The 25,468-nt window shown below is 36.7% G+C and overlaps 1 protein-coding gene across 1 annotated transcript in view; it reads right to left on the bottom strand.

Annotated features, from left to right (window-relative positions):
- The window catches only part of LOC110481007 (dynein axonemal heavy chain 5), a 141,753-nt gene that overhangs the window by 94,434 nt on the left and 21,851 nt on the right, over window positions 1–25,468 (bottom strand). Inside the window, exons 2-15 of the mRNA XM_077784406.1 lie at window positions 23,884–24,018; window positions 21,974–22,058; window positions 18,005–18,168; window positions 17,360–17,572; window positions 16,674–16,811; window positions 15,893–16,069; window positions 15,009–15,122; window positions 13,664–13,771; window positions 12,831–12,953; window positions 10,769–10,984; window positions 8,354–8,461; window positions 7,586–7,671; window positions 6,465–6,786; window positions 297–503 (exon numbers count right to left, since the gene is read on the bottom strand). Of these exons, the coding sequence (XP_077640532.1) occupies window positions 297–503; window positions 6,465–6,786; window positions 7,586–7,671; window positions 8,354–8,461; window positions 10,769–10,984; window positions 12,831–12,953; window positions 13,664–13,771; window positions 15,009–15,122; window positions 15,893–16,069; window positions 16,674–16,811; window positions 17,360–17,572; window positions 18,005–18,168; window positions 21,974–22,058; window positions 23,884–24,018 (2,196 nt within the window). The remainder of the gene's footprint in view (window positions 1–296; window positions 504–6,464; window positions 6,787–7,585; window positions 7,672–8,353; window positions 8,462–10,768; window positions 10,985–12,830; window positions 12,954–13,663; window positions 13,772–15,008; window positions 15,123–15,892; window positions 16,070–16,673; window positions 16,812–17,359; window positions 17,573–18,004; window positions 18,169–21,973; window positions 22,059–23,883; window positions 24,019–25,468) is intronic.

Genomic DNA, 25,468 nt, shown 5'->3' with positions numbered 1-25,468 from the left:
TTGCTTATCATTTAGAAAGCAAGCAACAACACAGGACATTTTGTAATCCTTTCCTCCCCATTCTCATCTCTGTTCCAGACCCTGCAGAGCTTCCCCAAACACATGCATCTGCAAAGTAACTTCCAAGAAAATATAAAGCCAAGAAAATGTTTTAATGTCATACAAATAAGAAAACAGATTTGCAAATGTTTTCTTGGTACATAATCATTGATTTTCATTTATCCTCTTCCATATGTACAGAACCCAAGCATCTTAATGTACAGTACATATACATAGAATAACTAATATAAACCCACGTGCAAATTGTTGACAATCTTCTTGTACCAGTCTCTCTGCTGTTGAATAACACTTGCAAATGGTGGAATTTCAAGGCACATATGAGCCATGCAATCTATTTCTCTGATTAAAATTAATATTTGAGGATCAAAATTTACAAATAATTCTCCCGTTTCTGGAGCTTTTACCAAGAGAGTTGCTTGAAGTCCTCTTTTAGTTAACTCAATCTGCAGGAAAGAAAATCATTCCAATCAGACAAGCCACTACATAAATAAAATAAATACCACTACCAAAATAAAATATTTTGGTTTGCATATAAATATCACTTTTGCAGATAGTTAAATCAGGTACTGCTGACAAAGATTGATACGTTATATGAATCCAAACCCAAAATTTATTAACACAATGTGTATGAACCCAAATGCTTAATAATTAAACTGCTATTTATCTAACAGATATTCTTCTGTTGAGTCTTGGATGTTATAAACTGCATTTCACAGTCCAAAATCAAATCAGAGCCATAGATTTCCTTGTTTCAACCAAGAAAATCTTAACACTCATGTCCTTAGAACTTAATGCATATTCTGCAATAAGGCTTCAGAATTATTCTTGGATAACCTCTTCACATATCTTTTGAATATACTTATCCCCATTTCTCCTTTCACTTGTTTTCCAGTAACTAATAGATATACCAATCTTAATGATACTGGCAATTATATCCAACATTTGGGCAAATCTGCTAAAATACTAAAATTAATGTTTATTATAGATTTATTTTAATTGTAAAAGCAAAGCATAATCGCACAATTGGTTTACCTGCCTTATTTAAATATTAGAGGACCATTGGTTCTCTATGTGATTAGAAAGGACAGCATTCCTTAGCGCACCACACACTGAAAATTTGGCTGACACCAAAAAACAATCCTGCCTTAGGCAGGCAAAGTTTTCCTACATTAAAAACTTTGCTGCTATTCTTATTTTCCAGTTGTCTTTGGTTGGTGTAACTTCATTGTTCTTTATTTGCTCCTCAAATTTCATGTATCACATTATATTGAGATGGATCTTATTTTCTAGGCCATAGTTTCAGAACTCATTGATATCTTTCAGTGCACTTTTTACTTTTTCTATGGAACACAGAAAATTTGCACCACCTTTCAATGTCTAAAATATAGTGGAGGTTACTGCTTGCTTCAGCAATATCATGTACTATCAAGACATTTTTCACAGCATTTTTCAAGAAATAATCTAATCAATTTTTGTCGATGAAGATGTCATGCTCTATCCACTATCATCAGTCTTCAAAAAAAAAAGCTGTTTTTTTCTGTAAAGTTCAACAGAAAATCTTACTTTGCTTATTTTTGAGCTTCATACTCATTATTCCCACTCTCAAGTCTTCCTCCCCTGCCTATGTCTTCTTCTCATGTAGTTTTCATTATTAAGGTAACAGAAAATGTCAATGGAAATAAGGGGTGCATTGAAGGCACAAATCTTACATTGCCAGATAATTATGATAACTTCTACACTTCCAAGTAATTTATTATTTTCAATATGTCCAAGCTGAACATCATTTGCAAAAGAAAAAAAAAAAGAAAGAAAAAAAAATACACCAAAAAAACCCAAACAAAAACCCAAAAAACCTCTTTTTGCTATTAAAAACAAACAAACAAACAAACAAAAAAAACTGGAATAATAAGATGTAATAATCTGGATAATAACCACCCGGTAACAAGTACAAAAAATAGGGGCAAAAATGTTCGGAACTCTCAGAAAGTGACACTAAGCTTAACATTTACATTTTACAGAAGAATAAAAAGCAATAGGAACTGAGCCCTATTTGTGTTCCATTTGTATTCCCACGGGACACTTGCCACTCTCACGTTTTTTTCTTTTGTTCAGGAGTAGAGCAGGAGCTTCACCTTGTGTTCTATGACACTCATGTCCACACCCGTGTGCACTCTTCTGGCCTGAAAGAAGTGACTACGGAGCAGTAGTCACTTTTTTTTGCCGTACCTGGTAGACTAATGCATGTATGTTAAAGTGAATATACTTTTTGTGTCTTTTCAATTCACGTGTCTATGTTTCAAACTTGAAATTCTGTTCAAATCCACCTCCCTTTGTTCCCAACTAATGAGCATAAAGTTGGAACGGGCTCAGGAAGTTTATATAGCTGCCAAGTGTGATTTGACTGCTATAGGAGAAAACAGACAGGTAACAACAGATGAGTACAGACTAGTACAGATCAGAATCAGAACTCAGATTATTCGGACCTCATAAAGTAATGCATCACTTCAGGGGAGATGCCTGGGATATTATAGTTATTTCAGAAAAGATGAAAGGCAAATGTACTTGACTGCTCCATCAAGGCACAATACATGTCAGAAAATCTGATTACTATATCATCTCGCCAAAGATGCAGCCCCACAAGAATCATACACTCTCCTTAGTCTTTACAGATGAGATGAGGCAGTGAAAACTATAATCAGTTTACTTTGAATGATGCAGGTATCCAGCTCAGTACCAGAATCAAAAAAGAAACTGAGTCCAAGAGAGAAACACTAAACAAATGCAGAAGGCTTCCTGAAGTATTACAATTCATTACATAAAATATGAGGGATATGCACTAGCTCCCTGTGAAGAGTACATGAAAACATATGAACTTCCTATGTTAGCAGAATAAGCATTAAAATTAAATACCTTTCTAAGTACAATAGCAGTCTTCATTACTGCCGGGAAGCAGAACCAACTATGTGCAGGTAAAAGGTGCTGATTTTGGGTATGATGTACCTGAACCATAATGTATAATGAAGCAACAATTGAGGTACTACTGTTCAGGTTCCTTGATTCCCAGCTTGCACTCAACTCCAGATTAATCATCAATAATATATATTCAGCACTAGGTCTCAATCCAGCATATTTTATGTACTCTAATAATTTCTCCTGGTTTCCTATACCAAATTGACACAAAAAATTCCCACTTACAGTATCAGACAATCAAATCTGGTGACTCTTCACCAAATCTGTCAAATCTGGTAACATTTCACACTGCATGTCAAATGCAAGAGTGAAAATGGACGGATTGGGAAAACCTAATATATTTAGACTGGAGAAAAAGCAACTGGTACCTCTGGTCCCAGATCTGGTCTAAGACTACCTTTGAGAAGATTGGTATTTATCAGCACCAGAAATTTCCACAGTGTACAAAAGCTATGCCTGAGTTCCAAAAACAACAGGCAAATGCATTGACAGGTATCCATCTACCTTCAAAACCACAATCTGGAGATTGTGACCCTTCTTTTTCAGCTTTGCAAGGCTGAGGTAGTTTTTTCTATAAGATGCTCTTTGACAAGGCAACAAAGAAACTGGAGGTGAAAAATATGCCAAAACAATAGTAGAAACTTGCAGAGTTTTCAAGCCTTTAAAGTAGTCCCTGAAGTCCCTTTATATTTAATAATTTAAAGGTAGTCAGAGGCTCTATGTACAAAACCCAAGAGGGTAAAATTAGTCAAATGAGATTTAGAATTTAAAGTAAACCATGTTCTCTGAAGAATATTCAGGCTACAAAGTGTTCTGCCTGTAAGGCCCCAAACAACTCATTTAGCAGGACACATAAAAAGGGTTTATGGTTGTTCATGTGCTCAAGAGTTACACACATGGGAGACCGATCAGATAGCCTCAAGAGATCAAAACAACAAAAAACACTTTACGGGCAACTTTAGATGACCATAGAACTTTGGCAAAAGGTTTAGTACAATATTCAGTCAACATAAAACACTTCTTAAAACATTAAGTTGGCCCATCCAACTTCGCAAACTCTAAGCCCACTTCATTTTTAGTTACTCAAAAAATTCCAAGAAGAGGGAATTAGAAGAAGAAAGATCAAGAAAGAGAAAATACACAGAATAGCACATATATAGCCATCAATTCCTGGGTTCCAGCAGTGTTCAGATAGAAATTCCAAGAGAAGGTAGTGTCAAGACATCAGATAGCTTATATTCAGCTTTAAACACCCTTTGGCCTTCCTAGGCCCTTCCCCTGGCTGGGATTTCCAGTCATTTGGCCACTCAGGAGCTGGGTTAGGGGTCCAGAGGTGAACATGGACCAGTGCTTCTGGTGTGCCAGGGACTGGTAGCCACCGCAGGGCTGGGACACAGGCTCTAGGGGTGAGGTACACTGCCTCGCCAGGGCAAGCCCCCACCTACCCCTTCCCCCACACACATGCGTCCTAAAATTCTCAATAGGAAATTAAATTACTTTGTACTGGTTCTGACTGGGTTAATCTTCTCTGTCAGCATTTAATTTTCTTCATAGCAGCTTATGTGGTATCATTAGATTTGTTATCAAAACAAGACTGTTTGAGTTGAGCAGTGCTTTCACAGCATCAAGGCCTTCTTTTGTCCTCACTCTGTCCACACAGGGAATAGACTGGGGGTTGGGAGTGGGGATGAAGGGTGCAAAGGAGGCTGTGAGGGGACAAAACCAGGCAGATGTCATGAAATAACAAAAGGATGCTACAAAATAAGCAAAGGGATATTTCTTGCCATATGACATCATTCTCAGCAATAAAAAGGGAAAGGCAGAGGTATGAATGGGTAAGCCACCATGTGCTCTGGAATTTGTTAGAAATTGTTTGACCCGTGGGAGATGGTGAGAAATTGCCTCTGCAGGCAATTACTTTACCCTTTCTTTCTCCACTTCTACTTCACTAAGTAAACAACCTTAACCCACAAGTTTTCTTGCTTATGCTTTTCCTTTTCTCTTCCCTGTCTCACTGGGGGTGAAGGGGTGGAAGCAAATGAGCATTTATGTGGTGCTTAGCTGCCTATTAGGGTTAACCCACAAGAGGCTCAAAGCCCACTTGTGCACTGAGTATGCTATCATCTGTTCAGACTGGATGCTTTTTACATGTATATTTACAGAGTGTCCCCATGGATTACCACTCAAAATAAAATTCATATTGTCCAGAGCAGAGATAACTTCTGTGTCTTGACAGAACCCAGGCCTGGTTCAGGGGTTCCATGTGGTGGAAAAGTCTCTCCTCCAACCCGTGGAAGGAGGAAGGACAGGACCGGCCAAAAATCACCTCCATCTTAAAACCTCTGACCCTCATGTACAAAGTAAAAACCCCCCTGTAAATGTGTTAAACCCCCCCTGTACAACACCAAAAAATTCTACCCTCTACTTTGTAACTACTTCTACTATAATATCTAAACTTTTGTGACTTCTTGTTCGTTCTTCCTGCAAAGTTGGTAAATCATTTCATGGTTCAAACTCAAAATCACAGCTGTTTCCAGCTGCCTGTCAGGGTCTCAAATGCTTCTGACCAGGGCCTGGAACCTCCAAAAATGTCAGAGGGACATTTTGAGTTCCAACAGTGTCTGTTTTCACTTTTGGCCAACCAGCTGACAGAACTTCTCTCCCCAGACATTATCTTGCACCAGTTGGAAGAATGTGGCAGAGACAGAGGGGCAGCTAGACCTACCACTGATAGTAAAAGGGTTTTTAAATCATGGGGACTAAGGGCTAAAATGAAAAATAAGCTTAGTAGGCCCTGGAAAAAATAAACACTCTAAACACATGGAGAACTCGTACTTGCTAGAACAGCACCATGTAGCTAGTACATGATAATTGATATAATTGTTAGATGTGATGATTGTTTAGTAATTAAATATAATTACTGTTCAATCATAAGAATAATCATGAGAAACTCTGGTCAGTGACCTAAGAAAGATCATGAGAAACTCAATAGAACAATATAAGTTTAATAATTAATATGTGTGTTATGTAATGATAGAATATAAAATACATTCAGCTCAAAAGCCATGTTGGAGTCAGACTTGGGTCTGTACCCTGACTCCCAAAGCTCTTAATAAAAACACCTGCATATAATCATATCCCGTGATTAGGTGTATTTCCGAACGCTAACACCACTAAATATTCATTATATGGGGTTTTTTTAACTTCTTAGTTATAATGAAAAGTCTTTCAGTTGTTCCTAAAATCAGCTACAGATACTACAGGCCCTATTTTTTTAACAGGAACACTTTCTCATAAAACAACTTTTTTAATTCATCCCTCACTTGAGAGTCATCATAAGTTAGGTTAAGCATACATACTGCTACTAACCAGGGATAACACCATTTTTTATTTTTTTCTTTAAGGAATATCTTAATCAAAATCAGCTGGTTTACCTGCTGAAGCCATTCCCTGTGGTAGATCACCTCAAATTTCACAAGAACTTTTGCTATTTTGTTGTAATTGTGGATTATGCTCTTGCCATCTGGTGTTTGTAGAACTGATGGATGTCTCTGGAAAGTCACCATGGGCTCCTTGATCCTATGGAATAAGTGACGTGCCCACAAGATCTTGCCAGCTATTGGGGGCAGATTACGAGCCAGTGGAGGGTCCTTCTTGTGCCTAGTGTAGATCTTACAGACGGTTTCTATGTCATGGCCATAGTTTTGAAATATTTTCTGATACTTTTCATCAATGCCAAGATTTGGGATTTGCAATCTGCTTAGAAAAATAATAATAATTAAAAACTCCTTCTGAAAACACTTCTGAAATCCTCCTAATGCATTGTTGGAAAACAGTTGTTCCAGATTCCCTTGCATGCTTTAGAAAATAACTACTTTGGCAGCAGAGTTTTCAGCTTGAACAAATGTTGTCACAACCTGATGCCAAAAAACAAAGATTTAGACCAGATGATAAAAGTTTCCAAGTAAGCCTACACATTTTCTGTTTTGTCACTGTTTTAAAACAGTGGGCTGAAATTATATGCAGCAAACTGTAACCAATTCACTACTAGCTGTCTATTCTATTAAACAGATTATAATAAAAAAACTGACAGAATAAAGAGTAAGGCTGTTTTGCAGCCATGTTAATTTAGAAAGACAAATTTCACTGTTTCTTAATAAAAGCATTTTATTCTCTTCTAACTGCATTGTGGTAACAAATTAATGCCATTGTTCAAGCATAAAGCTAAGGCAAATATGCTAACAAAGTTTTCCTTTACTTCAGCTGGTTTTGAAAGATGAAGATCAAAGTCCACTCATATTTTGCAGTTTCTGATGAAAAAAAAAAAATGGCTTTTATTCATTCAAGCTACTAAGACAACTCTTAACAGGGCTGAACAGCTGAGACCAGAGAGGTTGAGTTTATTTTTTTTGTATTTAAGAAAATGCCTCCTGCTCTGCTTTCCCTCCATCCCCACCCACCCCCCCACTTCCCCACCCCCAGCCCTTTCCACTATCCTCAATGTTTTATTTTCATTGCCTGGCAGAGTTTTAGAAATCTAAATAGGACATATTACCTTTCAAATTTCTGCAACATACTCAGTGCCCTTTCAGTGTTCAGAATACTTTCAAAGGTGATGTCCATGAACCTCCTTAATTGATCCTGAAGGAGAGTAAATAATTCTACATCAGATAAGTCCCTAGAAAACACATCAAATATGCCAAGTATTATTTAACAGGGTTTAACATGCAATATATTAGAAGATAATTTGTTGATGTGAAACTAATCTCAATAAGTATTATTTTTCCATTTATTTCTTCCCAAAATAATTAAACAAAACACAGCCAGCTTCCGAGGCATTTTCTTCCTAAGTTCCCTCTGCAGCTCTGCAACCAGGAAAAGCTTCTGTAGCCTCCAATGTTTCACCATGTTGAGAGGCCTTAAAGAATGCTTGCTTACCTCTCTGGCAACCAAAGCAACACAAGCTTTTTTTTTTTCTTCTGCAGATACCCTTTTCTTTCCCCATCTTGTGATTTCAGAACTATTGGAAAGTTAATTATCTGACTTATTTGTACTACACTCCTATTCACTCAATGAAATCACCCATTTTTGTTATTCTTGCCAGCATACAGTAATGAAAAATCCTTTTGCTGAAGGCCCTCAATGGCCCATTCCATTAAACTAGTCTGAAAGATAGTAAATGGAAGCTTCAAAGTGGAAATATATTGGAATAATTTTTCAATTTCAGAATGCAAACTTTGAGATTTGCAATTTTTATGGTAACTCAGAGAGAATAATAAGGATTTCTCAATAAATTGAATTATTTTGTATAATTGTATCATACATGAAGATCATTTATGTCTCTGCAAAACTCTTCATAGTCTTGGTCAAAATCAGTCTTCCGCTGATCCAAGAAATCATAATGCTTATTCTTCATGTTGTCAACAATGCTCTAAACAATTTCACAGAAAAAGAAAACCATTACCAAAAAAAATGTCTTATGAAAAAGGCTTACCACACCAAAAATTTAGCACAACAGGTTGAGCACATTCACATTTTACCTTTGCTAATAGTTCCCAGTACTTACTGAGCAATATAAGCAAACCCCTTAAAACAAATATTTGCAGAAATCAAGCTGGTGTAATGTCCATTCAAATTTCATTTCTATTATTTATTTCAAATAAATTTGAATTTTTTTTCAGATTTCATTTGTATTATTTATTTATCTTATTCTAAGTCAATTAGAACTGACACAAAATTCAGACTTGCTTTTCATCAGACATTTTTTACTAATTAAACATTCTGGCATGAAGAAGTACATTTCTATTAAAAATTTAAAGTTCAACAGAGAAAAATATTTTTACATTATTATTTTCCATGTACTTTAAACAACTGATTCCATATATAAATAGACTCTTGAAAAACCACAGTAAGATGCAGCACATCACCAGCCCACAACTTAGTATTCCTGGCTTCTCTTACACAGCTGCTGTCTATACACATAAAAGTATATCTTAATCATCATCTCCCTTGAGATGTACACACAGATAAAGGATTCCTAATGATAAACTACTGTTCAACATCCTAGTAGTTTACCACAGTATAATTATGAAACTCAGCATTTTTCCAGCTCAGCTGACTTCCCTAAATTTATGGTAAATCAACTGAAATTCAGTTTCATTGCATTGCTGTAAACAGAAAATTCCATCTTTTCCTTCAACAACATGTAAATCCCAGATAGGGACTAAGTATTAAAGCATAAGAAACAGCAAAATAGTTAACTCCTATTGTAAAAAAAAATTAAGACATATAATCAGTCACATACTAACTGCAGCTATGGTCCATGTCAAATACTTCAGTAGCTCAATTTCGTCACTTTAAAAAGAAGTGTGATCACTTTTCTGCTTTTTATGCAACCTATTCAGACCCTTTCACGCAGCCTTTTTTACCTAAGCATTCTTCATCCTGAAACACAATTGACTTTACAGCAGCTGGGTCTCACACAAAGTTCTTGTTTAAGGACTTGGCTGCTCCAATGGATAATGAGGTGTATCTCTATAAAGTTTGCATCATAGCTTGAGCTGATGGTCACAGGCAGTTTTTCAAACACAAATACCCCAAAGAAATTAGATTCATGTTTTCCAGCCTATAAAAATTGCACTTCATTGCATGATCTGAAAGTTCTCCAAAACCTGGGTTGCTGAGAAGCCTGGTTATGCGGCTTTGGAGAGCAGCTCTTGGAAATAAAATTTAGAGCATTCCACACCTGTCCTGCCCACATGGAAGAGTCTTGGACTAAGGTATCCTTACAGCTGTGCCCTGGCTAACTCTCAGAAGACTATAGAACAGAAGAAAGCAAAAAACTGGTTACTGTGAAGGATGTATTCAAAGAATCAAAACCCCAGACAACCGATGGAGTAAACCAGACAAGAAAGGACCATGGAATGGCCACATTTTACACTACAGTTATTTCACTAAAGCAAAGTGATTGACTCATAAAAAAAAGGCAAAGAACAGAGTAAAGCAAACTAGAATGACGTATTTTCCTGTACAGCCACTGATTCATATGTGATCTCAAAAAGCTGTCTACAAAGTCCACACATGGACACCTTCTGATTTGTTTTAATATTTACAGGCACCATAATTATGATACTGCACTGATAAAGTTACACAAAAAAGTAAGCTAACTCAGGCTCAGTAAAAGCAGGAAAGACTCCATTTGGCAGAAAAGAAAGCTAGCTGAGAAAGAAGGAATGATATTCTTAAAAGAGCTTTATATTTATTTTATAAATAGCTTTAGAGCTATTTATATTCTTAAAAGAGCTCCTTGTTACTCAAGTCCCACTTCTCTTAAAAAAAAATAAAATAAAGAAAACCACATAGTAACACTAATGAGCCAAGGGGTACTCACAGCTAGCCCAACATTTGTAGAGATAGAAATGTAGCACTTCTCACTTTTTCTCATGACCACAGCACAAAACCATGCTCCCATTACTCCTGTTACAAAGTCATCCCAATTTATTGCATTTTTCAATCAGCTTTGATTTTAGCATGCTTCTTTCACATGTCCACTGGCACCTTTTCTTTCATCTCGTCTTCTAATTTCTCCAGTAATCACATATTTACATTGCTATTACCCAGTAATTTTAACACAATTAAAGAGTTAAATTTTTTCTCAATAAACACTTCCCTAATTTTCATAGTTTTCTCATAAAAGGTTCAAGCTAGACTGACCCAATATACAAAATCTAATGTGTACCTGATATTTTGTGATCATTGCTTCCAATCCCTCTATCTTAGATTCCTGTAGAACTGAGTAAGTTCTCATAGTACTGAAAACATCTATTATCTTTACCAGACGACGATGAAAGGCTTCAAATTTTCCAAATATATATATCTCACTAAAATCAAATTGTCTTTCAGCTGGATTTTGTTCCAAATTCTCTTTTATCTTGTGGAAGCAATTTTGATACTCCTTAAATAAAGAATTTAAAAGAATGTCAAGTATATAACAAAAATCACTGTCTTTAGCTAGAACAAAATTTACACAGATAGGTATTATCCCAACCTGACAGCAAGTAGAAATTTCACCAATAAACAATCATGAACACTATAAAGAGAGTAACAGAATTTGCCTCTGAAAATTAACCCATCAATGCCACTAAAGGAGTATACATTTCATCAAATGACCAACTGCACATATATGCATTTCTACATATCCTTGGCTAGCATGAAATTCTGTTCCGTCCATTTCATAGCAGGGTTTGATGTGTTTACTGAATAACCAAGATGACAACCCAGTTTCCAGAGACTGCAAATGTTTGCATGCTGAGCAGTTTTACCGAGTATTCAAGGTTCAAAAATCACTTTCAAGAACAAATCACTTTCTGAACTTTTAATGCTGCTCCATAGCGGCTTCCACTTTTGATTCTGTATTTCTAACATGGAACAAACCTTATTCCAAACTTCCAAATTCTTCCCAAAGTCCAAGTACATAGTCAACAGATTCACTTGAAACTGTTTCTTTCAATAGTGGTTCTCTTTACAATAAAATGTTCATTGTTTTATCACATTTATGTATGAATAACCTCACTCAAAGATATCAATACAGAGGGTCCAGATTTTGCTATATTGTTACTGATTCAAATTCTAAGTTTTAATCCAAATTCTAAGTTTTAATCTATTGAATTTCTGAAAGTTTCTGGAACTAATAAGACTCAAATTAATACCTAATTTTTCAATATATTTTCACGCATCAACTGGACAATTTGATATAACTTTACAGAAAAAGACAAGTTTATTGCTCATTGCTGATTGTAAGATGTCATACAAATTTACACTCATTTATTCTAGAACTAGGTAAGATTTGTTGCTTCAGGAGGTATTAAGATAAAGCTCTAGTCCTGCAAGCACATATTGGGAATGAAAAAAAATTAACGCAGAAAGCCTACATGAAGCTCCCAGTATGTACAGGGAGATTATCAAAGGGAGGGTCAGGCTCTTCTTCACAGTAGCACATGGACAGAAGCCAAGAAACAAAGGACGTAAATTGAAATGGATGAGGTTCTGACTGGCTATAAGGAGAGAATCTTTCATCCCAAAGACAGTCAAACAGTGAAAGAGGATGCCCAAAAAGGCTGTGTAATCTCTTCATCCTTGGAGAACTTCAAGACAGGACTGGATAAAGGATTGGGAAACCAAGTTTGATCTCATACTGTGCCTGCTTTGGGTTTGAGTAGAAGGTTGAACTAGATACCTGCTGAGGATCCTTTCAAGCCGAATTATCCTATAATACTATGTTTTAAGGGGAGAAGAAGAACAAAGGAAAAAAAAAAAACAACTTTAAAATTATCACAGAAGTGCTTTAAAAAAAAACAAAGGCTATCTTCCTGACAAGTGTAGGTTGACTGAACAGCTGAATTCTTCTCAGTTCACTACTGTCCTTTCTAAATGTATAGCTTGTCCACACTTCTTTGAATATATTCAGTTCAGTAACTCTCCTTGTTTCAACTTCTATTTCATAACTCTCTACATCAAGTGAGAAGACACAACATAGAGAAACATAGGCATGAAAATCCAAGCAATTCTCTTATAAGCATAGTTGAGATAGACTAAGCATCAAAATTTTGTTTCCAGAAGATCAACAGACAACAGGCTAAATTCCTTGTTAGCTCTAGCATAAACATTCCAGTTCCAGTGGATATTTTCCAATTAACTCATTTTTCTTCTCTGTAACAGTGCTTTCTCACATAAAATCTTCCTATTCCTGCTCTCCTAAATATCATCCTGTAATATGTTTTCTATATGTTATTCCCACCTACCTGTTTAAGTCTAATAGCTGCTTGTAGCTTTTCCACAACTCTCTCCTGCGGTTGATTCCAGATGGTGGCTGTGCCATTGTTTGCTATATAAGTTTTACACGCTGTGATCATCTGATTGGTCACCTAAAATCAGTTTTAACTCCATGAAAACAACAGCATTCCAAGACAAAGCAGATCTTGCCATTCTCTCTCCCATTCTTCTGACTCCACTGACCTAAAGCCTGACAAATAGCAATACCAAATACCAGCCACAAGGACAGACTGCCTTCCTTGCAACACCCGGCCTCCAGAACACGACACAACAAAAATGTTGTTGGTTAACTATGCTCATCCTCAACCGACACATCTTGTACCAACCTTGAAATAGCATTGAAGTGTACAAAGTCCTAAGACTTCGTCTCTTCTGAAAGCAAATGCGAAATCAAGACCCCATGAGAGTATAAATGGTAAAGAATACACTGTCTTTCTAATCCATTTCCTTCTTTTTGCAAACATGTGGATGTTTAAAAGCAATATGAATTTAATGTATTTGGTTCTACAAAAAAAATCCCCATTCATAACAGACAAAACTTGTAAAAGATTCCTCTCTGTACATCAGAGGTCAGATTTAAGTCTGAGAATGTTCCTATAACTGCAAATTATGGGCAGTGAAGTAAATCCTAAATTTGAAGTAGCTTTTCACTATTTCCACTTCTTTATATATTAAAAAAGCAGCATTAAAGTGACTGAAGTGCTGCTTCCCTAATTGCTTGGTTCCTTTGTGTTTTCTCTAGCACTCAAGCAACAACACAGAAAACAATCTGGGAATATTTATTTTCCTGCTGAGCACCAACCTTCACAAACAGTGAGGAGATCTTTTCAGAAGTGTTATAATACTGAGAGAGACTCTGAATCATTTTAATTGCATTTATGAGCCCTGGAATAGCATCCAGCATGGATACCTGGAAAGAAACACACAGATGCAACTCTGCTCAGTATCTCTATTACCCCACATTATCACAACACCTAATTGGTGAATACAGGAGAAGCATGAACATTGTCTTTGGAATGGTTCTGTCCCTGCCTACCTGGGCCTCTCTTGCAGAGCTGCCTGTCTTACATCATTCCCCAAGCCCTACAATTTAATTCTGGGGAAAAATTTCCACTGGAGTCTTGCCTGGAAAAATCCAGATCAGTGAGTGAAATTTGGTAGAAGGCTTTCTTTCTTTCTTCTTTCTTCAAAAGAACCACTTTTTTCACAAAAAAAAAATATGTTTATATGCTCAGTTGCTAAACCTGATGTAAGCTTGCATGCAAAGATGACCCCTTCACCAAGCTTTTGCTCTGTTTTTATGGGCATCATAACACAATAACCATTCAATAGAGAAACTCAAATAACAGATTGGAAACACTGAAAGAACACACTGTTCTAATATCACCCAGTAAACAGAAACAAGCATGGTTGCCCAGAGCACTCTTTGGAAACAATTTGGTTTTGGGAGAAGTTTCAGAGGAGACAGGGAAAGCTAGGACAGGTCAAAGTTTTGAGTCTTCATGACTACCAGTCACATTTCTTTGACTAGCAAGACACATACAGTCAGTTGCAAAACCAGTTTTAATAAAAGCAATTATTTGCCACTTATTTTAGTTGATAATGGGAGAGAGAGACTCCTCCAGTCCTGTACTTTAGGGTGGCTGGTTTTGTTTATTGCATTTTATGCTTTCATCATCCTATGCATTCTCATACTATAGTATGAGAAGGTGATTTATAATTATGTCTTAATATTTACATAATCCTACTTATGCAAAAATATTTTTTCCCAACCCAAGAAGCTGAAAATTGCCCTAAAAATGTTAATTTGGCCACCAACACAAAGACAAAAGATCAAACTTTGTCTTTAGCATAACCTTAGATCTACTTTTCTTTTTAATCGTAAGGAATTCACTTTCTCCCACAGGATAGAATCCCATCTGTTCATCAGAACTAAAGCTTTACAGATACTATGGTATGAAAATAACAAGTACTTTATTTTGTAGCCATAAATTCCCATTAATCCACTTTTACCACAACTGCACAAAATCTCAAACTGGAGTTGCATATGTAAAATTTTTTGTCTCATTTCAAAACTCATCTTACAGAATATATTCATGTTGTTTGTCTCAAGACATTTATGTTAAGAATTTAAAAGTTCTACTTACAGGATCACCATTGTATAATGGGTCATAATATTTTTCCAGAGAATACAGATATTTCACATTATCTTTAGCTTCATTTGCTGCGTCTGTGATTTGAATATCCAATGCTCGCCACTTCTAAGAACAGAAAGTCAAAAAAACAAATAAACATATGCATTTCAGAAAAAAAAATGTTTGAGATAATTTTGGTTTGTCATTAGCTTCCAAACACGTTTGAAAGCATAAATCTTTAACTTCAGAATTATACTTGTTCACCCAAGATGGGGTCCTTGTCGTGTTTCAGCAACTTGACTGTGAACATACAGTTGGTTTAGACCACTCAGCTAAATAGTCAGTGGCAGTGTGCAGTCAAGCTGCTGTAAAATATATGAGTTACGGTTATATAACTATGTATTTGTTCCACATCTCATTTTGATGAGACAAGATTTTTTGGTTTATTTACTTCTTTTCTGTTGGTGATGGGACTTTAAATTTGTTATACGTCAATGTGACAAGTTATGATTCCACAATCAATTCTGACAGGCACTGTAACATAAAAACAAAGCATAAAAAAATGGGGAGATTCATTTTTTGTCATTAAATATCCAGTTCATTAATTTAATATTCTGATTTAATAATCAACTCTTCATTTTTAATTATTTATTTCTGTTGAGCCATGTGGATGAAGTACATTATCAGCCTTTTGACTCAGGGGATTCCCAATTTTTTTCAATAAATTGAACTAGATATAAACTTTATCTACTCAAGCTAAAGAATAGAGAAGGTAAACAAAAGCCAAAGATGTTTCAATGTTTTCCCCACCAGCATTGTTACATACATTATCAAAATGAGCTAGGGTATAAAGAGCACTTTTAGTATTTATATCTGTCATAATTTAAAGTAAAAACCTTCAGCAGTTTGGATTTAGCAGCAGTGAGTACTCCAAGCACTGCCTTCACATCTGGGCTCTTCAGCTGCTCCATAAGGTAGTGGAATTTTGACAATTTCTTTTTCCAATAATCAAGCTCTGCTCGTGGTCCAAGGTCATCTGCTTCTTTTCTCAATTGGTCATTTTCTGCAAGAACCTTTTATCATACAGTAATGTGAGGGATGCTCATATTTTTATCTGCAGAGCTAGCATGGATTGATTCTACTTTTAACAAGTGGTATTAACTTCGCCTGATAAATTACCTAACTCAGCCTCCCCCTCATATAAGAAACTTGATCTTGTTTGGTCCTTTTATTTCCAAGTTAAAGAAGAGATTCTGTTCCTTCTGTTCCAAGACCACTGTTACAGGCAGTTACATTTTCTACAAATAACATGCAAAGCATGTTTCAAAGTACAAATGTGACCACTGTGAACAATGTTCACTCAATTACTGTGGTTTTTTTTGTTTTCATTAAATCCACTGGGAACTACTAACTGTTTTGTAGTTTAATAACAGGTAATTATCAAAGTCAGGGGACTAAGTTTCCCAAACTGTGTATCCTCTATTAACAAGCCGATGGAAAGCTCTCAGTAATATTTCCATTGAGAAGTAAAAGCACAAAAACTATACCAATAGTACTTTAAAATAAAGAGACTGAATTCATCCAAATTTATAGAAAGGTAGGTATAACACCAACACGATTAAACTCATCTGCCAAGATGCAGACGTTGTCATATTTCACATTTGTCCCATGTATCACCTGTACAGTTTGTTTGGTCCATTCTCTCATGCAGACTTCTATTTTTTCAAGAGCCTCTATGCTGTTAGCAACCATTAAGTAATCTGAAGGTCCTCTTAGAGTTTTCAGATCATACGTTTCACATTTCTTCAGGCTGACCTAAAATATAAGTTTTTTAAAAATGAAATGCTGAATGTTCATTACAAATAAGTTAGGAACTTTAAAGACTAACTCGTTGCCCTGCCTGGGGTATCTCACTTCTTATTCCCAGCTCAGTCTAAATTAAACTGGTTTGAGCCAGAAGTGGAGTCCAGAATTTGAAGAATTCACCAACCAGGCAGCTATGCTCTCATGCTCTCATTCCTTCACAAAAGCTGAGTAGAACCCAACCAGATAAATCAACAGTTTCTCATACATTAACCATTCAACATTTAAGAGCAACCACAGCCATTGAGGAGACAAGAGTTTAATAGCTCTAAAGAAATGGCCCCATAATAAACAAGAACAGAAGCATCTACAGAACTATTAAAGCCACAGATCAAATAAAAATGAGTTACTGATGACAATAAACAGAAGTGTTAGGTTATTTTCCAGTTTAATAAAAACAAATTTTATGAGTAATCTACAACAGCAGCTAATTCAAAAGGTCCAGAGCTAGAGACATTCTACAGTTAGCTCACTTTCTATTTCCCACATGAACATACTACCTTTTCCAACAGACTTTGCTGAGTTCCTGATAGGGCACTAACAAATGCTTCAAGGGCACGAAGGAAGTCCTGCTTAATATTGGGAACTTGTTGAGGTTCAACCCAGCCACTGTCCATAGTCTGTAAGGCTGGAATGAATATTTCTGATATCAACTGCTCAACACTTTTTAATAAGCCATCTCGACCTATATCCAGCATATTAAAATTTACTTCCTGTAAAAGAGACACAATAGAAGGGGTCTTTCACCAGTAAAAACTTCATTATATATATATACATATATTTACATATACACTCTCAAAAGTAAAATAATTTTTTGTTTTTCAAATGAATTTGCTAGATTTTTTTTTAATTTAGCACCTTAGTATTTAGGTATTGATTAATTACTCTGCCATTACGGATTGTCTTAAATTTTCTTCCTCAGTATCATTTTTCATATCAATGATATGCATCAAGTTGCTCCCACAAGATAATATCTGTATTTCCATTTCCATCCCTTTTTGTCCTGTTTCATTTAATCCATCAGTGTCCTTTTACTCATTCCCCCATGTTAAGAGCTGTCTAATTATATGCAGAGAGCAAATACCGCATGGTAAAAACAAATTTTAAACAACATTATGTACAGAGAGGAGTAGCCACTGACTTACTTGATAAATATTCTCAGTTGTGACTGGTTTAGAAAAACTAGATCTAATGAAGAAAATGCATACACCAGTTAAAGCAACTTCTTTTCCCTCTGTTACAAATACTTTCAGTTTCTTCTTCTTGGTCAAATGAGAGTTCAGTCCTATTCCTGGAATGCCAAAGTACTCTACAGATTCAAACAAATAAACAATTAAGACCCATTGATCATTTATTCAAAGAAAAGTTCTCTACACAAACAGTTCAGTCATTATTTGTGCCTCTCTGAGTCCCAGTCTCCTGGAGGCATCTCACTGAACTACCCACAGAAAGTATGCAGCATTCAGAGTCTTCATGTCCCAATAAGAAATATTTCATCTAGTTTTGCCATTCTTGCATCAAAAGCCTTTTATTTCTATTAATTTATTTGTTTTTTCTATTCCTTCTAAATAATGGTTCAAACTCAAGGTCCTTTTGTAGGCTCAATGATGCAGTTGGAGATAATGCTCTCTTGCTTGAAAAAGAAAAGTTAAAAATCAGAAAATGTAGTGATGTATTTTACTTTAGAGGAGCTACTATCAACTGTCCTCTAAAAATATCTAAACATAAGGGGAAAAAAAAAAAATAGGGTGCTTCTGAAAACAAGGAGAAAGAGGCCATAACAGATTCTTTGGGGCAAGAGCAAACAAACAAAAAACAATAAGGAGCCACATTCTTCTTCCCCCAGCATGAATATACTGCTCTCATGTTCAGGCTGCTGGCAACACTTGTAAAGGGTCACTAAGAAGAAGCAGTGTCTTTGGGAGTAAAATATTTCTCATATGTTTTTGGTCACAATACCTCACACTACCTTGTTACTAGCTTTTCAGTATTACCTCAGAGTAAAATTGCACACATACACATCTCAGTGAGGCACTACTACAATAAGATGAAAAAGTAAGTTGTTGATAACAGTAGTAAAAGGACAACATACAAAAAGTAATAAACCCCTCTGCACATTTTTTTCTTCAGGTACATGACCATCTACACCAGGAATCCCTAATTTGGATCAGGTGGCCACCATAAGTTCACTCCTCATCCTTCTGGTCACATCATCTTTCTCTCTACCTTTTTTCACAGCAGCTCTGAAGAAGTCTCCTTTTCATATACCTCAGAAGTACAACAAGGTCCCTGTCCCCAGCAAAAGTCCTGACTCTGTAAATGTTAATTATTTGAGTTATTGCATGCTAATAAACTTGTGCTATCTTTATACTGCAGTAATGTTTCAGTTTTGCATGGTTCTTGGTAATAAGGGGGCCACAGATGTGCTTCTGTGAGAAGCTGCTGGAAGCATCCACCATGTCCAGCAGAGCCAATCCCTGATGGAGATGCTGCTGGGCCAATTAGAGATGGTGGTAATGCCTCTCTGATAACATACTTGAGAGAAAAGCAAAACAAAGTTTGGGGCACAGTTTTATATTCAGAGAAAAGGAGGAGGTGAGAACATGGGGACGTGCCCGTGCTGGAGTGGGTGGATGCCTGGAGGAGGCTGTGATCTAGTGGGGGACCCAGAGGAGAGAGAGGTCGCTTGCCTCCAGGCTGAAGCAGCCTGTCTTTGGAGGACTGCACCCCGTGGAAAGAGAGACATGTCACAGCAGTTTTGAGAGGACTGTGTGCCCTTGGGAGGACTCAGTTTTGGGAGGACTGCTGGGCATGAGATGGGAACCACATTGGAGAAGTTCACCAAGAACTGTCTCCTGTGGGAGTGGCCCCACAGTCTCACCAGGGAAGGGTTCCTCTCCCTGGGCAGTGAAAGCAAACCTCAGGGGATGAACTGACCAAAACCCCCACACCACTGTCTCCCTGCCCTGTCAGTGGGAAGGAGGGAGATGTCAGGGGAAGAAAAGGTGTTTTTAAGGGCTTAATTTACTTCTCATTATCCTGCTCTGATTTAGTTGGTAATAAATTCACTTTGTACCTTTAAGCCAAGCCTGTTTTGGCCTTGAAGTGTTTTTTCTCAGTCCTTATCTCAATTCATGAAACCTTCAATAAATTCTCTCTCCTCTGTTCAGCTGTAGCAGGGGAAGGTGAGTGAGCAGCTTTTGTGGGTGCCTGGCATCCAGCCATGATCAAAGTGCCACATGTAATTACAGAGGCAAAACCAACAAAAGTCATCAGTTTTCCCACAATCTCTGGAGGTCAAGTAGAGCGTATAACCTGCAGTCTCTTTAGAAAAGATGTACTCTTACTGAAAAGGGTGTGAGAAGTTTTTTAAAGTCACATGAATAATGATCTTCAAAACACTGCAAGAAATCAAACTTTTAAATGACACCTTAGGACTCTGAAGTAGATGTTCCTGTACTCACAGATACAGTCTCCTGCTCTGCAGAAACACAGAATTCCTTGTACACTGCCTTCATGGGATCATCTTCTGCCCTAACACAAATATTGGTTGATCCACATCAGGGTCAGAAAACCAGGTTTTGAGGTGGCTGTAGTATTTGCCCTTGCCAAGAAGGTATGTGTATTGCCACAAAAATTCACTTAGCTTTATCGGTTAGTACCGACTATCACAATTCAGATTTTTGCTTTGACAGCCTGTGAACCTAAGCCCTGAACGATCAATACAGATAATTATTTTACAAACTCTACTCCACCTACAAAGGGAAAATGTACAGCAGAAGTTTTACTGTCTGACAGTATTACAAGTGACTGCACTTACAGCTGTGAGCAAAGTCAGTCTCCAGTCCACCCACTTAATCCCCACTGTCATTTCCATCACTACTTTTTAAACTTTTTTTCCTCCTGTGCATGATGTTCTAGGGACTTTTGCTTATTCACTCAATGCATGCCTTGCCATAAATTCATTTGGGTTTTGCTTATGTGGTTTTTTTTCCTACTGCTTTTCATACTGCCTATATTTAGCACCAAACCCCAAAATGCTACCAAAATCATGCCATACTGTAGTGTGATCTGGTTGGTTTGTTGGTGGGCATGGGCAACACTCATTAGATTCCTAGGCTTTGACACTTGCCTCATACTCTCTGTCATACTTTCACCACTTCATCTCAGGCATGTTAAAACTTTCTCATCAGATTTCCAAATTAGTGGTTGGGTTTGTGTTTGCATTTAACTGTATTTCTATGTGCACTGAAAATTTTTATTAAAGTTGCTTATATCATATTAAATAGTTTTTTTCATCCCTTTTAGATATATACAGATAGACTGAATACATACATACATATATACTGAAAATGCATTAAATATAAATCCATATTTACCTATATATAAACACATTTATACAGCTAAGCATAGATATGTTTATGGGACTTTGCATGTACATCCAGGGTAACCAAGTGGTGTGAGCTCCCACCAGCCAGTCACAGGCTCTGAGAGGTCACAGAACACCTGGCTAGTCCCAACAGCAGCAGCACTGGAGGCTCTGGAAGAGGAGCCATGGGGAAAAGCAGGATGTCCTTGTCACAGGGGTCCTGAGCTACCTCCAGGGTAAGAGAGAAGGAGTATTCACCTAGAGTTGTGGCACATGGGGGCACTCAGTAAAGGGGTACAGGCAGAAGGGACACCCTTCTACCCATGATGTGGGCCTCATGAAGACATTTGTCGTGTAACAGGACCACCTAGATGGATGGTCATGTGCCAAGATGGCTTCTAGGGCCAACTGGTGGCATGACTAAAGAGGATAGGAACGGCATCTGTCACTGCTCACCCTGTGTGAAAATCACCTTTTAATTATCAAAAACTAATTCCCACAGGCAAGAGCTGATGAGCTCACAAGAAAGTACTTTGCTGCTTCATAGTAGCAATAAGCAGAAGTCCACTAATTAGCTTCAGTAATTTCATCAATTGTCATGTCATGAGCAGAGATAAATGCCTTGGTATGACCAAACCTGTCTTGCTTTAAGTCCCAGTTTATAAGAACTTGATTGTTTTCTTTTTCCTTGCATATTTGCTCAGCACAACTGTAACACATTGCAGGAGAATATAAGCTGCTTTACCTGTATCCATTACTTCCACATCTTGATAGTAGAACATCAGATGACACAGACCTCCAGGGGCCAGGAATCTGTTTATGTGCTCTATCTGTTTGAAATCAGGTTAAGATCATAATATGTCATTGATTTGATTCATATCACAGCAGCAGAGGAAGCCTTTGCTTATTTACTTTTTTACAAGCATCAGGACTTCATCAATTCAAGGCTGCCATCAAGCATCACGGAAGCATGTATTGGTAGTGCAGTCCACAAATCTCACATATAGGCATACAGGCTGAGGAAGAAACTGAGTTGCTTTATGCTAACATGCTGATCGATGTCTTAGCACTTGAAAGTCTGGCCTCATCCATTATTTTTCTAGATCTGAGTCTCTCTTCTATGTAGTCCCTAACTATATTAGCTATCTTCAGCAGAAAAAGCTCCTTTAAGCTCATCTTCAGAAACATTAGATGGTGCCATTTGTGCTTTCTACTGCATAAAAAAAGGCTAAAAGATCACCAGAAGCTGGAAGAAAGACACAATTATCCCTCTTCCATTAATAACAAGCCTCAGTTACACCAAGATAATGAACTGTTATTCCAGAAAATCTTGGCTCAGCCCTCCAAGATGAGATCAAAACAACTATTACACTTCTCTCTTTCCAAGTGTAGAAATTGCCTATATTTTCCTCATCTGACAGCTATTCTCAGGCACTACAGTTTGCCAGGAAAACCATTTAGAGATAGAATGCACAAAGGCTGAAACAAATTCTGCTTTTTAATGTGCATGACGGTGTTCTGCACTGCTCATTTGCTATCTCATGAACTCACAGAAATGTTGGAAGGGACCTTTGGGAGGTCTTGAAGCAAGTGTCCTGTGTCACCAACAACAGCTCAGATCATCTAGAGCTTTTCCTAGACTGAAATTCAAAAACCCCAAGGACAGAAATTCCACAACTGACTTGAAGTAACCTATTCCCACGCCAGGGGGAGGGAAGGTAATTCCTATTACTCTCCTGGTGAAGAAGGGTCTCTTGGTGGCCATTTTGCGAGATGTGGATTTATCGTTGAAGCTATCATCTGCACCCACTGAGAATAGTTCAGCTCTGTCATCTTTGCAACCACTCTTCATGCAGCTGCAGGCTACTATTTGAGTGCCACTCAACCTCTTCTTCTCCCTTATCTCATTCTTCATGTGCCCTGTGTCCCACCCTTTCTTACTGGTCTTTCACTGGACTTTCTTCAGTTTCTCAACAATATTAGCACTGAAATGTAAATGCATAAATTGAAGGCACACTGATGGAAAGAGAATACAAGAGAAAACAAAACATAAAAACCCAAACCACAGCCATGTTTACTTTAGTGTCAGGAAGTAAAATATCTACTACTATCTACCCAGCTTTTTAAAAAAGTGATATTTTTCAATGTCTCAGTATCTGAATTTGTATTAGCCCTCATGCAGTCACAATCAGATCACAGAAGCCATTCTCTTTTGTCAAGTAGCTTCTACCTATTTTAATTTGCTAAACTAGATTGCAGTACAGTCTCACAAATGCTGCTGGCAGCCTTATGGAAACAATAACATGCAACCTTGTGGTTGCCAGAATTCTTGAACCTCTCTGTGCTCTGTACTCAAGGACTGGGAGACTTCACACTGTGGTTTCCACTATGAAATACAGTCCCAAGTTTTAACACATTAACTATAACCACTGGAAAGAAAAAATTCTAATCAATTTAAAAATCAATATCATTACAATAGGTCTTGGAATTAAGGACACTCTTGTTCAAATTAATTAAAAATGTTGAAAAATATTTTTTTCAAGGAGACTTGAGTGATCTCAGGTGTGAAGTCTAAAAACTCTCTCACCATGAATTTAATGGTAATATTAGTTCCAAAGTATACTATGAGCTTCACTTTCAAATTCATCAGATTACCTGGTTTCCATCAAGAATAGCATCTTCTACTTCTGCTTTGTCCAGATTCACACAAGAGGCAATGATATCCAGTAAGTAATCATGTCTGCCATCCAGATGAACACTTTTAGCCTCCCTCTCATCCTTGAGCTTTTGCTGTTATTAAATACAAAATGGACAATGAAATATTCACGATCTAATTTGAAGGCAAAATAAAGAAAACCTTAAAATTTATGTTTAAAATTTATTTTTGAAAGTAAAGGCTATTACATTCAATCCACACATGTGATTTATGTTTTTATGGCACTCAAATAAAAATTTTAGAAGCAGCCTTTGTTACAATTTTACAGTTTGTTGCTGGTGTTCCTTTTCAAGATTTATCACGACATTTCTATCATAAATAATGTTGTACAGAAAGCTAAATTGTTGAAAGGCTTTATAGGAAAATAAGTATTTAGTATGTACAGCTCCATTATTCTGCAATTTGCCTTCAACACCCTAAATCCTTCATCTCAGCTTTTCAGTCTAGTCACATATGACCATCAAGTCAAGACAGGATTCTGACTGGTCTTTGTTATGCGTAGAAGATAGTGTAAGCACTCCCTAATAAAGACAGATGCTGCTGTAGAAAGCTAGGGTTTTATACATTATCTCTTTAATAGAATGAGAAGTAAAACAAACCACAAGCCTCAAGGTACACAAGTGTTTACAAATGTGCTTAACTATAGCTATTATACCATTCTTCAAGCAGTAATCCTACTCTTCTAATTAAATTGAAATCCCATATGTAACACACCTCATTACATTATAGACAAAACAGCCTTCTGGAATAGTTACTGGTATTATTGTGCTTGTGGGTTACAAGATTCAATATAATTTCATTTTCAAAAGAAATTTAGAATGATGTTTCATTGGTGGTAAATTCAATCCTTATTTTCCTGGTAATTAGGAGAAAACTAGTAACTTTATAAAGTATGCATAAGTTATTTATCCACAAGCTTTTTCAGAGCCAAAAGGAACTGCATAATATACTTTTTACCCTTATGTAAATACCTTTCCTACTTTCTGAAGGAATTTTCAAATACATGGTAAACTTGTAACTACTACCATGCCTTCATAAATGCTGAATGCACTTGAAATATTTCTCTGTATAAAAGAAAAACATACAAATCCTATTCTTTACAGAGATATGTCTGAAGAACACAGAAGCAGATTAATTCATACATGTACTTTGTTCTATTTTACCCCTCCCATACCCTAACATGGTCTCCAGTTTCCTGAAAGTGAAGTGTCATCACAGGACTGGATTTTCCTACATGTTTTTAAACATAAGTTTTCCTCCTTGTTAGACATGCAAAAAGCAACCTTTTTTTCTGAATCTGCTTCATTCACACTAGATGATAACATAGAATCCTCAAAACTATTGTTCCAGTAATTTGAACACAACTGATAGGACATCTTTAAGGGAAAAAAAAAAAAAATGCAACCCAATACTCTACCAATTAGCTTCTATTTAATACAGAAAGAAGCCTTTTGTTTTACCTAAACTACAGAGATACTACCTTTGTACTCTGCTTGTGTTTTCAATACAGAGCTCCAGATATAT

The sequence above is a fragment of the Lonchura striata genome, chromosome 6 (genome assembly GCF_046129695.1).
Source record: "Lonchura striata isolate bLonStr1 chromosome 6, bLonStr1.mat, whole genome shotgun sequence".
Classification (NCBI taxonomy): domain Eukaryota; kingdom Metazoa; phylum Chordata; class Aves; order Passeriformes; family Estrildidae; genus Lonchura; species Lonchura striata.
The sequence above is the reverse complement of the archived record's forward strand: the minus strand, read 5'-3'. Positions and strand labels throughout refer to the sequence as shown.